The sequence below is a fragment of the Rhagoletis zephyria genome, unplaced genomic scaffold (genome assembly GCF_001687245.7).
Source record: "Rhagoletis zephyria isolate East Lansing unplaced genomic scaffold, Rhagoletis_zephyria_1.1 Rzeph_scaffold_00016, whole genome shotgun sequence".
In the NCBI taxonomy this organism is placed as follows: domain Eukaryota; kingdom Metazoa; phylum Arthropoda; class Insecta; order Diptera; family Tephritidae; genus Rhagoletis; species Rhagoletis zephyria.
This window is the reverse complement of record NW_016157100.1, coordinates 493,448-507,361: the sequence shown is the minus strand read 5'-3', so window position 1 is coordinate 507,361 and position 13,914 is coordinate 493,448. Positions and strand designations below refer to the sequence as shown.

Here is a 13,914-nt window from a genome sequence, read left to right as displayed (position 1 = left end):
TTAAATTGAACAGGTTACAAAAACAACCATACACAAATACGGAAATTTTGGATTGGTCTTCATCTTTGTTTTTATCTTTCACATCTTTGGTTATATCCTTTTCTTTTTCTATTCACGTAGATGAGATGAGGTGCGATGACGTGATAAGATGTAACGTGATTTTATGTGATGTGATTGGATATCATGTCATGTGTTGTCATATCCTCTGATGTCATGTCATATGATGTCATATCATGTGATGCTACGTCATGTAATACCATGTCATGTCATACGATGTCCCATCATGTGATGCCAAGTCTTGTGATGTCATGGCATATGTGATGTCATATCCTATGATGTCATGTCACGTGATATCGTGTGATGTGATATCATATTATGTGATGTAATATCATGTGAATCATGTGATGTCTCTTCATATCATGTGATATAATGTGATGCCGTGTAATGTGATCACATTCCATGTTCCGATTATTATATCGATAACCCTGTTCATAACTGTGTCGATAAAAATACCGTTAACAATATCCATTAACATATAGAAAAATACAACGATTGCAAAATCGATCGATAAATATAACAACCATAAGTATCGATTATTGTACATATCGATAACAATATAAATTACTAAATCGATAACAAAATCTATTATTTAATCGATTATTATACCGATAACAATATCCAGTATTGTATCGATAACAATACCGATTATTATATCGATTATTATGTCGATTACAATATCGGTTATTTAATCAATAACAGTATCAATAATAATATCGATTATTTTATCGATAGCAATATCGATTGTTATATCGATACAAATATGTATAATATCGAGTTTTACATCGATAAGAAAATCGATCTTCATCTTCATTCTTTTCTTCATATTTATCTTTATATAATTCTTTTAGGGGATAATTTACGGCAAATTATCAGATAGTTAGTTTGGATTTAGCTGGTTTCCTTTATTGGTTGTCAGAAGGTGCGCGGAAGTTAGCAGGGCACGCGATATTTTTTAAAATGTGTCAGCCGCAAGATAATTCTTTTCACGGATAAACAACGGATAATTTACGGCAAATTATCAGATAGTTAGTTTGGGTTTAGCTGGTTTCCTTTATTGGTTTTCAGAAGGTGCCCTGCTAACTTCCACGGAAGTTAGCAGGGCACGCGATATTTTTTAAAATGTTTCCGCGGCAAAATAATTCTTTTCACGGATAAACAACGGATAATTTACGGCAAATTATCAGATAGTTAGTTTGGGTTTAGCTGGTTTCCTTCATTGGTTTTCAGAAGGTGCCCTGCTAACTTCCACGGAAGTTAGCAGGGCACTCGATATTTTTTAAAATATGTCCGCGGCAAAATTATTCTTTTCACGGATAATTTACGGATAATTAACGGCAAATTATGCGATAGGAATTTTTGCTTTGAGAAAAAGTTGTCCTGCCAAGTTCAGAGAGGTATTTCAAATGTGTAGTGAAACAACAGGCGAAACATGTCAAATTGAACATGTTGCAGCAACATCCATACACAATACGAAAATGTTTAAACGATGGTTTGGCCGTAATTTTCAACCAATCGCGAAACCATAAAAAAATGCCTTTCCAACGGTGTTCTTGGTTCTGAAATCGGTTCGGTAGAATCGCCAAACGAACGGAGACAAAATTTATGTTAGCGTATTAATATATAGATTTGTTAAAAAATGGAAGTAAACAACGAAATAATTTAATAATTATTTAGTGATATTTCAGCCAAATCAGTGTTGTACCAACGACATGTAAACAAACCGACTGACGTTTTTACAGGAAATAGTGGCGTTCCCGTGCACTTCTGCATCTGTTCTCCTTTTACTCTCACTTGAGAGAGTAAAATTGTAGTTTGACAGTTCCACAGGTTTTAGTCCGGAGTTCAAAGGAACAGACTAAATCATGTAAAACGCGGTAGAGCTCAGCAGGTCGAATACATTGGAATACAGAGGCAATGAGAACACTCAACTTTATTGCAAACGTATTTCGTATAGACTAGGCGGTCGCCGGGGTCGAGTGGTTAAAGGTGCGCAGGTAGCTCCAGGGTTCGATTCTTGGCCCAAGCAACAATCAAAAACAAAAGTTTTTTTTCTAATAGCAGTCGCCTCTCGACAGGTAATGGCAAATCTTCGAGTTTACCCTTCGGAGGCGGCGTAAAACTTTAGGTCCCTTTAAATTTTTGGAAATTGTGAAAATAGGCATAGTTTTCTGGTCATTTGAAAACTGGACATACATTTTGGTTATTTTGACACCTGAGTATTTGAAAATTTAACACATATTTTGGAAATTTTCAATACGAGACAAAAATTTGTTATTATTTGACAGCTGTAGTATATAAATTCTTGGTCATTTAAAAACTGGGCATAGTTTCATGGTCATTTGAAAACTGGACATACATTTTGGATATTTTAAAAACTGGACATACATTTTTGTTATTGAAGATCTGGGCGTAATTTTTGGTCATTTAAAAGCAAGACATGATGTTTTAAAAATTGGACATAAATAGTTGGTAATTTGAAAGATGGACACAAATTAAAAACATTGTATCCACTTTTCCATACATGTTTTGCATCAAAACGCACCCTACGCGGCCCTTTTTGGTAAAAAAAAGTTGCAAGTTCAGATTCATTGGACCCCAAAAACCCAGAAAGGCCTTTTGAATATATACAAATTTGCATGTAAATCACTTTCATTTGCTGCTCAGCGACCTCCAACTTCAAAAGGATCCGTACGATAAGTCGAAAATAAAAATGTCGAAAGAGAAATGTCGAAATTTAAAAATTTTTTAAATCTCGAAATAATGTTTAACCGAAACGCAAAATGTCGAAATCGTATGCTTTCGAAATGAATAAGGTCAAAAAAAATGCAAAACGCGTAAATTGTCGAAAAAAAGTCGAAAAAGTTGAATGTGTGAAAAAAATAAAAATTAAAAGTGTTCTGAGTAGATTTTCAAATGTTCTAGAGTTCCTAAGATGGATAAAGAAAGTTCTGCAAAATTACGCAGAAAAAAATTTTTTAACGTGTTATTTAAATTGATTTTAACTTTTTGAAAAGATGGCAACTCTCTAAAAATATTTCTACAATAAAGCATTCTCGTTTGATACCCACATTAAAATATTTCGTTTAAACTTTTTCAAAGAATTGATTTAAACTTTTTTAACAGGCGGCAACCCTATTACAAAATACTTCCGAAATATATAGTTTCTGAACCGCTTTCGCTTGCTAATATTTTGTTAAACTTGTTAATTAATCGGGTTTTTTTTTGAAAGAGGAGGCAACTCCAAAAAATATTTTATATGTTAGTATATTATAGCTGCATTTCTTTATTCATTCTGAACGTTTGGAATAAACTTTTTTGTTTACTTATTCTTTAGAACGTTCCTGATGATATGTTAACGTATATTTCAATCGCATTCTGTTTATTCTGGCTGTGAAATTGAAATATATCCAGACGTTTTAGCGTGAACGAGCAACAAACATACTCACTCACAAACTTTCACATTTATTATATTAGTACATAGGATTAGTGGAATTTAACTTAAATAAATCAACCTGTTGAAATAATGTAATGAATGATGTGTAAAATTCGCGCGAATTTTACACATCATTCATTACATTATTTCGATATTTTTTTTCGACATTTTTATTTTCGACATTTTTTGTTTTCGACATTTTTCCTTTCGACAATTTTTTTCTCGACATTCTTGATTTTCTAACAATTTTTTTTGACATTTTTTTTCCGTGTTTTTAGTTTCGACAATTTAAATTTCGACGTATCGTACCAGACCCACTTCAAATCGAAAAATATCTTAAAATCCCCAACCTGGGAAAACTGAGAGATTACTTTTCTATATACAATTCATACTTTCAGAAAAACTTAGTTTCAGCAATTCCCAAAAAAATAAAAATAAAAATATCTTACAGAGTAACAGATTGGGGCTTACACAAGCCGTCATCGATTCGCCACTTCGCTGCTTGCTATGTTTGAGTTCAGGTCGCTTAACGAAAAATTTTGCATGTGAAAGCAACAACAAAGTTAGCTAGCACGGATAGACGATAGCGAGTTTGGTTGTACCTCATTGTGTTCGTTCGTTTCGCCACTCGCTAACTGTTGGCGAATCGATGACGGCTACAATATGCTAGTGTTTGGCCGAGCTTCTCCTCCGATTTGTGGCGTGCGCCTTGATGTTGTTATACAAAGAGGAGGGACTTACAGTTTTACGCCGACTAAGAAGGGCGATGGTATTTTTTACGAGAAGCTGTTTTCATAGCTGAATACACTCAGAGGCTTGCCGCTGCCTGTCGACCGTTTTCAAAAAAAAAACTTTACCCCTATTATTTGTAGCATGCCTGTATATGTGTAAAAATTTCAGCCAAAGGTATTTGTTTTTTCTTTCACAATTTCAACAAAATTAAATCATTTTGAAAACCTCTTTAAAATAGCATTTTAAAGCAGTTAGTGAATTCAGCATACCCAAGGAAAAAAGAGACACACCCACCAGTTTAAGCCACCCAAAATATTTTTGACCACCAGTCGACCCACGTCACTTCCAAGACATAATTCAAAAGTAGCGGCGAGTACTCAAGTGCAATTCACTTGATAAGAAGAAAACTAAAAATAATGTACCCAAAACGAAATCCACGTCAACAATAAGCAACTAAAATAAAATAATTTGCAACAACAAACATCGACGATATAAAACCTTGTGTCACAACGAAAAATTGCGGAACGCAAAAGCATTCGCTCGCATTAATTGCAATTACACTCAATTAATTTTCGTTCGAAAAAAGAAAAATGTTTAGCTCAAGTTTTCTAGCTTTGATTTTACACTCTAGCTAAGCATGAAAAATGAAAAGTTTAAAACTTATCTACCCTAAAGCGTATTTCACAATTTTCTTGCCTTCGTCAACTTCAAAGTATGCCACAACTATAGAAGTTACCTGTGCTTAGTTGACTACATAAGTGGGTGATTCAGTGGGTGGCTGTGCGGTGTGTTGAAGTATTAATTTCAAGTTCCGAGTAAGCAACAGATTAACAAGTGTCTAGGGTTTGCGACGAACTTAAATTTAATAAGTCGGTAAAATGAAAAAGAGTGTGCGGCAGAGAAGGAATATGAGGTGGACAAACGAAGCTGCATATACTAGTCACCCTGCGCTGCTTGTTGACAACTCGAATTGAATTACGCTGATGAAGTAGAAAATTACAAAAAAGACCCCAAAAGCTGTTCTTTCCCACAAAACTATGAATTTTTCTCTAGCTTTTTATTCCGCTTTTTGCTTTAAAATGCTTTCTTTTCTACATTCTGTTTTTTTGTTTTGTTTTTATTTTGTTGCCATTTCGCTGTGTAGAAAATCTCTTGAACTCTGCATGCATTTACTTTTCACCTTAACGAGCTGGCAAAACACACGTCGATTTTGGCTCCAACGGCTGCTTGCCTCGCCGACTGGCTAGCTAGCTGTGACTAGAGATGGGGCTATATGGCGATGACGTTGAACTCGTTCTATTGTGGTTGTTATTGTTGTTGCCATGCAGATTTGCATATGAATAACTGGAAGACTGAGGAGCATTTTCTAAGCCAGTTGTTGGATAAGTCAGCGAGTGAGTGTTGAGTGCTCACATGGGACTTCGCCAACATTCACTTCTTAGAAGCTTAACGACGATAACGTACCTATGGATGTGCGAATACTTGTGTAGAAATGTAAAGCTTATGCACAAAACTGAGTCATGCAATGAATACCAGAATGTATTTTATTTATATGGCATACGTGTTGTATTCGACCAACAGACAACGGACTGAACAAAAATTTATTTATAATGTTAAAATGTGTATGTTTGTGTGCACGAGTGTGTTTTGTATTCCTCTCCCCACGCAGCAGCAGGTGGTCTTCGTTGGTAATACTCTTATGTGTTGAATGGATAACGATTCTGCTATATTCATATTACTGTTGTTGAGCTAAAGTTTATTTAAATTAAAGTGCGTGATTTAATTACTTGCTTTTTGGCTTACTTTAAGCGCAAATGAAGTAAGTCAATTCGTGGCACTCACTAGATTTTATGCGAGATGAGGTGACTATGTTCTCATCACTTATCAACACTTTTACTGATTTATAGCCAATATATTGTTATCGACATATTTATAGTTATCGATAACTTATAGATATAACAATCCGTAAACCAATTTTGGTGAATTGTTTAACGATATCATTATTGATGCATTTATTGTTATCGATATCTTTTTTATTGAAGCATCAAACAATATTGTTATCGATATGTATATGCACATCTTAAACAAAAAGTTTTTGAAGTACATTTTAATCGAAATAAATATCGATTTTTTCTCAATTATTAGATAGCCGTTCATTTATCTATATTATCTATTTATCTCTGCTATATTTTTTTATATCGATAAAGCGATTGCTATCGTTATAGCTGAGAATTAAAAAAAATGTTAACGGAAGAATAATTTTAACTTAAGTGTAGAAGGATGTGCGAATATATCGTTATTTTTTATATAAATATCGAACGATAATGTTATCGATATACTTTATATACCTTTGACAATATGTTTTTGACATTTGTATTTATAGAAATAAATTTAGATTCTTTAATCTCAATTATTGTCCATTTATTTATCTATATTATATATGTTTGTATCACTGTTATCGTTTTTTATCGATAAAGTGATTGCTATCGTTATCGCTGATAAGGGTTTAAAAAAAATAGAAAGTTAACGGAAGAATAATAGTATCTTAAGGGGTGCGATTATGTATATATTTGGAGTTCATCGAAAACTTATCGGTGTAATAACTCAGTGCAACACTCAAAAAGTGACGGGAATGAGACCAATTGCATTCATTAAAAGAGGTCAAAATGTGAATTAATATCAAATCAATTTTCATACCTCCAAACATATATGTATGTATGTATATAAAAACATATGTATATAAAACATATATGTATATATATATAAAACATATATATATATACATATATATAAACATATACATATATATAAAGCTAGTAAACTCCTCCCATCCCCTCCCCTTCCCGCTCCGTTAACTTTGGAAAATATGTTTTCGTGTGAAAACACGAAATTAGAAATTGAGACAAGAAAGAAATGGCAACCAACTTTTTCAAATCCTTTGGTACTTACTTTTTCATTATTTAACCAGCACTGTGAAATTAATAAGCCCAATTTTGTTGAATTATCGAACGATATCGTTATCGATATTCTTATAAACGGATTTAGTTATCGATATCTTCTCGGGAAAATATACATAAATTTTTGTATTGAAGTAAGTCACAAACAATATCGTTGACCATAAACTTTTAGATATCTCTCACGATATATTTTATCGCTTTTTTATCTCAAATAATATATATTCATTCTTCTTCATTATCTATTTATCTCTGTTATCAATAATGTGACAGCTACCGTTATCGCTGATAAAGACATAGTGAAATTGCACTGAGGGGGGTGGGACTTATATATCTATTTGGAATTAATCGAAAACATATCGATCTAAAAACCAGTTTTTGTTGAACTATCGAACGGTATCGTTATCGATGCATTTACAGTTATCGATAACATCTCGCGATAATTTACAATAAATTTTTTCCAGAAATATCAATCGATATACTTTTATATATCTATAACGTTATATTTCTTGACATATTTTTCGAAATAGATATCGTTATTTTATTCTCAATTATTATACATTCATTACGTATATATCTATTTAGCGCGCTTATCGATTTTTATCGATAGCGTGATTTCTATAGTTATCGCTGATAGGAATTTAACGAAAATAAACTTTAACGGAATAAAAATTTTTCTTATGTAGATGGGGTGACGATTATGTATTTTGAAATCATCGATAGAACACTAGCCATTATTTTAACGTAATGACATGAATATTTTTGAATGCCAAACTTTGTTAGTATAATTTTTGCCATTTGATGCCAAGCGGAATTCCAGCATAAGTCTTGAAATAATTGGTGCTAGGAATGCCCTTCAACAGTGCTGAAAATAGGGTAAGGACTCTGACCAGCAGTTATTGAAACATATAACAGGTTTCCATGTGGTTGGCAGTTTTATGAGGTAGTTTACGTTCGGACAGTGCATACTACACTTCACTCTACTGTTCATTTTCGGTACCGCAGCTTCTATCGAATTTATTGTAGGCAATGCCCAGCTTTCTGGCGTTGGCACCAAACGGTTAATGACCAGTAAGAACCGTTTCTCGCTTCGTAACGTCAGATGTAAGTTTTTCCCACAGCTCGTCTGTTCTTCTGGGAACAATGAGTTTAGCTATTCGCCAGCCTGACGATCACCCTATCACCCGATTTCTGAAGATTGTTGAGTTGGGAGTGAGATCCGGCTCCCGATTGATGCCAATGTGAAACCCTGCCTTGACTGTCGTCAACCTCAAATAACGGTAGGCCCAGGAAAAACGCTGTTTCGATGGGGTAAAACCTACGGGAGAAGGATGTTAGCTTAAGGGGTTTAAGTGGAAAGGTGAAGAGAATAGGAGTTTGGAGTCGTGGCGGGATGCTTTACAAGCCGCACATATGTTGTTTGGTTTTTGGGAGTCGACTGGAGTATTCAGACTTTAATTGAGCTAGAATCGCGCTGGTCCATCGCGACAGCTGAAGCTCTTCCTCTGCTATCGGTAGTCACCGAAGTTGGTGAGGGACTCGCTGCGAGTGCCATTAATGGCTTGTCGGTACACTGTCGGATCCAATGGTTGAGTGAAATGTGTCTCTATCGCGTCCCTGAGTTCGAAGAGATGCCTTGTGATGTACATACATGGGAGGTGGCTGTGCTCCCAGCAAGTGCCTGTGCGTAGCAGCGAATTAGAAACTGTTTACTAAGCATGATGTTATGTCCTGGACTGCGAGCAAAGCGGCCTCGCTGTGTAGGTGGTTTTGGGCGACATCAGAAGGCATCTCGTCCGGAGTGTGGCGCTCTGTCAAAGGTAACCCCTAAGATTTTCAAGTTATTCACCACCCGAGGTGTCATGGAGGGAGTCTTCACATGCCGGGCACTTATTAGGGATATCTGGGTCGAGTCTGGACAGGTTGATATTGAGGCAGCTACAATATCTTGACCGTAATTAGACTAAACGATTGATCTCCCTCTATTATGCGTTAATTTCATCGCGGAGAGGATTAGGCTCCATACGGTGAGGAAGTGAGAAAGTTCCGAGCGATAGCCGTTTCTCTTCGAACACAAACGTCAGCATATCAGATCAAGGAAACCGGTCTCCGGTGGCTGAGAAAGTTTCGAGATCTGGAAGTTTACCAATAGCTTAGATAGGATACCACTCTGTATGTATATGAACTCTAATGGTCTGAAGGTGGACTGTCGACCACTCATGTAAGTAGTTCATGTCCATCGTTTTAGTTACTGCGGGAGAGATGATGCTGCAATGTCTTCGTCAAACAACTTTACACAGCTCCAGCGCTTTACGGACAGTTCTTTCGCAGGACTGGTTTCGTTTAAGCCTATGAATTATCTAATCGACTAGCAGGATAGAAGACAACAGAAGGCACGTTCCCACGACAGTCGGGTCTACGTAACCGGAACGACCCAGATTTATATCTGGCCAAGCACTGTCACTGCAGCAACACTCCCCAAAATCTCTTTGCGGAATTTGTATGCTGTTACAATAACAACAACAACAACAGGAGCCACGCCTTGGACCCGCGAGTCAAAAATAAGTATTTCTTTTTGCTACACAAAGCTCCAAATTACTCAAAGGAAGAACACGAAATCAAGATGTACCACATTTAATTTCATTCGAAAACAAACAAAACCCTTATCAGCTGCAACATAATTTTTTTTTTGTGCTGTTTGCAACGGTGCCAGCTGACCTCTGGCATGCTTGACTACACAGCCCACCCATCCACCCAATGACACATATAAGCAAAATAAAAAAAATAAAACATTGGTATTTTTATTATGTATACATACACATTTTATCAGCTGGCCACTTACCTTTAAAATTTGGCTTTTGCGAAAACTCAATTCGTCATCGGCAGTTGCTGAGAAGTCGTGTTTGGCAATTGCTTCCATGCTTGTTGTTGTTTTTTTTTTTGTGATTTGTTTGCGTTATGAATTAAAGTTACTTTTGTTGCTGCTGCTGCTACTTGGCAAATTAATTATACAGTTGCTTTAATCTATCTCGATTGTTGTTTTTGTTTAATAATTTTGTGCTTAATATAGATCGCTCAATAAACGTGTATGTGCAACGTCCATAAACCTAGCTGACCCAAGTCGCCAAAAATCAATAAAAATTAGCTAGGAATTAGGTGTCTTTTAGGTGTTAATTAGGGCCTCCAAAATTAATTTAGGTGTTCCTTTGGTTTCCGAGAAATTCGCAAAAATGTGNGTGCAGCTTACAATGATTTCCGTCTAGATTTTTCTTTTAAATAAATTATTTTTAGTGGTTTTTATTGTGTTTTGTTAAAAAGATTTTTTTTTTATGTCAGCCTTCGTTGTTTGCTTTTATATGAATTTGAGTTTTTTAATTATTATTTTTTATTTAGTTACTGCTAAAATTTGGTGTTTTTCTTTTATTAAGATTAGTAAATTGAAAATATATTTACGTATTTTTGTAAGTAAATTCAGCTTTTTTTAGCTGCTTGTGCTTGTTCGCGCTTCACTGATCTTTTTTTATTCTACAAAAACAAAGAATTTGATTTTCATATTAAAAATAACTGCAATAAAATACGTTTAACTTCCTCTTTGCGGCGTATTTTTTATTAAAGAAAATTAAAAAAACTCGTTACTTTCAACGAATTCACGCACTTGTTGCCCACCAAGAGAAACCCGCACTTTTTACTTGTACTTATTTCTACATTTTACATTTTACTAATTTGGCAAACACTTGTTTTCTTTTTTAAACGCTCTGAACACGCCAACAAGTTTGTTTGATATTTTACAATTATTTTACGATCTTTTTGCTTCAGTTTCACATTTGTTCTATTTTAGGGGAACTGTAGACGAATAGAATTTGCATGTGTGAGTTTAGAGAAAGAATACATTAGTACGTGTAGCGCCCGCACGACATAGCTTCGAAGAATGAACCAACAAGCTGAGCAACGAAATCAGCACATCGGTGTATGCTCCATTGCCGGCCGCCTACCTCCCTACCTACCATCCAGCGATTGGGTGCGGAGCGCGCTAGCTATGCAATGACAGCGTTGAGCTCAATCAACTCTGTATCCCCAAAGTGACGGCAGTGCCAGATGGTGAAATAAATCTCAAAATTATTCAAATCTTTTTTTATTTTTTTCGGGAGCATGCGAAGCAGTGCCGTGAGTCATGTGGCGACTCTCCGCATGCCTTACACCAACTGGCCAAATCTGCGTTCACTCTGCTACAGGTACAAGTATATCCTGCTGCAGTAGCCAGAGCGAAGTTGGGATATTGTGATGCGAGTCTCGCGAGGCAAAAAAGCTCTGTCCTGTCCACGTCGGGTGGTTGTGTGCCTAAAACGGCATTCACAGGTCGGGAATCGATGTACATAAGTCGAGACCGACTTTTATGACCTGTCGGTATGCAGTCGGGTCCAGAGGGTTTTTATGGCACCCTTAGTGATAGAACTTTTTAGAAAAGTATCGATACTAGTACTATTCTAAAAAAGAATCGCTGCCAGTACTCATATTTGCAAAAAAGTATCGATAATACTCGTACTTCCAAGTATTTTTAGGGCAAACGCGAAAAGTTAACAGAAATCAGATTGCTTTGTTTACATAAATATACATATGACCTATTTCTTTTTGTAAATTGAATAGACATTGCTTTTAATAGCTGAAGTCTGATCTAACAAGCATTTCTAACGGAGTTTTTGAAAAGATCTTGCAATAAGTTTAAAAGCGTAAAATAAATGTTTATAGCAAAAGGCTTTTTTGAAGCTTTTAAAAACAACTAAAGCCATTATCTAAAGGAAAGATAAGCTCCCTTTCACAAAAATTTTCTTCGAAAGCGGGCTGGATTTCGAATTTAAAACCAAGATAGAATACATTGGAAAACGAAGGCTCCGTTATTCTGGAAAATTGCCAAGTTATCGAACCGAAAACCACCCTCCTAATCCATTCCTTACACCGGCACAAAAAAAATTGGTGTGTGCTTTTAACCAGACCCACTTTCCGCCACGTATTTCGAACCACTGAATCTGAATCTGAGGTCCGTTTGACTCGCTTTTGCCATTTTTTCCACAATTTTCGCAATTAACTCCAAATTTAGGACGTGTACGAGTCAAATGGACCTCAATAGATACATGTTGATATGTGGGTCTGGTTAACAGCAAAGACCACTTTTTTTGTGTGGACCAGTGTTATCGAAGGCATGGCACGAGATTCGTTTTCCAATTATTAAAGAAGTTTTAACCGAGCCAAATGTCCACATGACTGCTACCTCTTCTTCTATGTTGTATAAAAATTTCATAGCGATTGCCAGTAGCTCACCAGAGCAAAATATATATTAATTTTTCGTTTTTTGAGTTATGACAGTATTGAAGTAAATGAGCGTTATGCCCATGGGGTAATTTTTAAACATTTTTCAAGTAATTGAAACAAAATTTTACCTAAACAAGGTTTTAAAACGTCGATACTTTTTGGTATTCGCGATATTTACTCATTACTTGTCAAAAAGTATCGAGTCCTCGATACTACTTAGTACTCATGGAAAGTATCGATATTCTGTACTCGGTACTCGTATTGTTCTATCACTAGGCACCCTACTAGGAACTGCCTGCAGAGCATTATATTATGCTCATTGATGGGAAGCATCTGGATCCCGTCATGCAGGTGGTGTTCTGGCATGTCGGTAGCCTCGTCCACTGCGCCCTGCTAGTCCCCGGCGACCACACGGGCATTCTAGAGCAGTCGTTAGCATAGGAGACAATCGAGACTCACTGCTTCGGTATGTTAAAATTAAACGGCGGGAATAGGACACCCCCCTGTGGAAAACCCTGATCAATTATCCTTGGTTTGCTGCTTTTGTATCTGAAAATAACTGACAAATGTCGACCATTCAGATAGTTCTCCGACCGTCTTATCGTCTTCCTTTAGCCTTTGGCAGATCCAACGCTACTATGTCCTGTTGTTGTTGTTGTAGCGGCTACAACAACCCCGCCCAGGACGGTTGGTATCTCAGTCGTTGTCGTCAAGTTCCACTAACGGCAACCCTAGGAAGCGTGCAGCTTCTGTGGGGTTTGTCCACAGGGACAAGACCGTTAGGGTTGTCGGGTTTTCTGGGCATGCGAAGAGATGTTTCGAGTCATGTGGGGTCTCTCCGCATGCCGGACACTCATTCGGCACATCCTCATTCAACCTACTCAGGTAGGAGTTCAACCTGCTGCAGTAGCCGGAGCGAAGTTGTGCAAGTGTTGTGCGTGTCTCCCGAGGCAGATGAAGCTCCGTCTCGTCTATGTCCGGGGGTGGTATGCCTAGAACGGCATTCACAGGTCTAGAGTCTACATAACTCGAGACTGAGTCCCTGTGAATGCCGTTCAGGGCCTGTCGGTAAGCTGTCGGGTCCAGAGGTTGCTTAATGAACCTCTGGACTTCGTCCGTCAGTTCATATAGGTTCCTCCTGACGTGCCTAGGCGAGGGCTCCTCTGCAAGCAGCTGTTCTGCTTGGGTGGCCACTTCTGTGGCTCCCAATCAGGAACTGCTTGCAGAGCATTATATTGTGCTCCTTTACAGGGAGCATTTGCGCCTCGCCGTGCAGGTGGTGTTCGGGCGACATCAGGAGGCATTCCTGTCGCTGTCCTGAGTGCGGTGTCTGTACAGTCTGTAGCTTCGTCCACTGCGTCCTACTAGTCCCTGGCGACCACACTGGCGCTGCGTAGTTCAAAACTGGCCGGCCTATTGGCTTGTATG

At 37.0% G+C, this 13,914-nt stretch overlaps 1 protein-coding gene and 1 long non-coding RNA gene across 7 annotated transcripts in view; both read right to left on the bottom strand.

The window, feature by feature from the left end:
- Positions 1-10,268, bottom strand: part of drk (growth factor receptor-bound protein 2 drk) — a 57,751-nt gene extending 47,483 nt beyond the window's left edge. Inside the window, exon 1 of the mRNA XM_017612840.1 lies at positions 10,022-10,268. Coding sequence (XP_017468329.1) covers positions 10,022-10,099 — 78 coding nt within the window. The 5' untranslated portion in view covers positions 10,100-10,268. The remainder of the gene's footprint in view (positions 1-10,021) is intronic.
- A 142-nt stretch (positions 10,269-10,410) lies between these two features.
- The window catches only part of LOC108360521 (uncharacterized), a 10,997-nt gene continuing 7,493 nt past the window's right edge, over positions 10,411-13,914 (bottom strand). The window contains exons 2-4 of one of the 6 annotated variants that reach the window (XR_001847131.1): positions 10,892-11,022; positions 10,633-10,704; positions 10,411-10,448 (exon numbers count right to left, since the gene is read on the bottom strand). This is a non-coding gene — a long non-coding RNA (uncharacterized LOC108360521). Of the gene's footprint in view, positions 10,449-10,627; positions 10,705-10,815; positions 11,023-13,914 lie in introns of those variants that run through there. The other 5 variants (XR_001847129.1, XR_001847127.1, XR_001847128.1 and 2 more) reach the window with 5 other exon arrangements.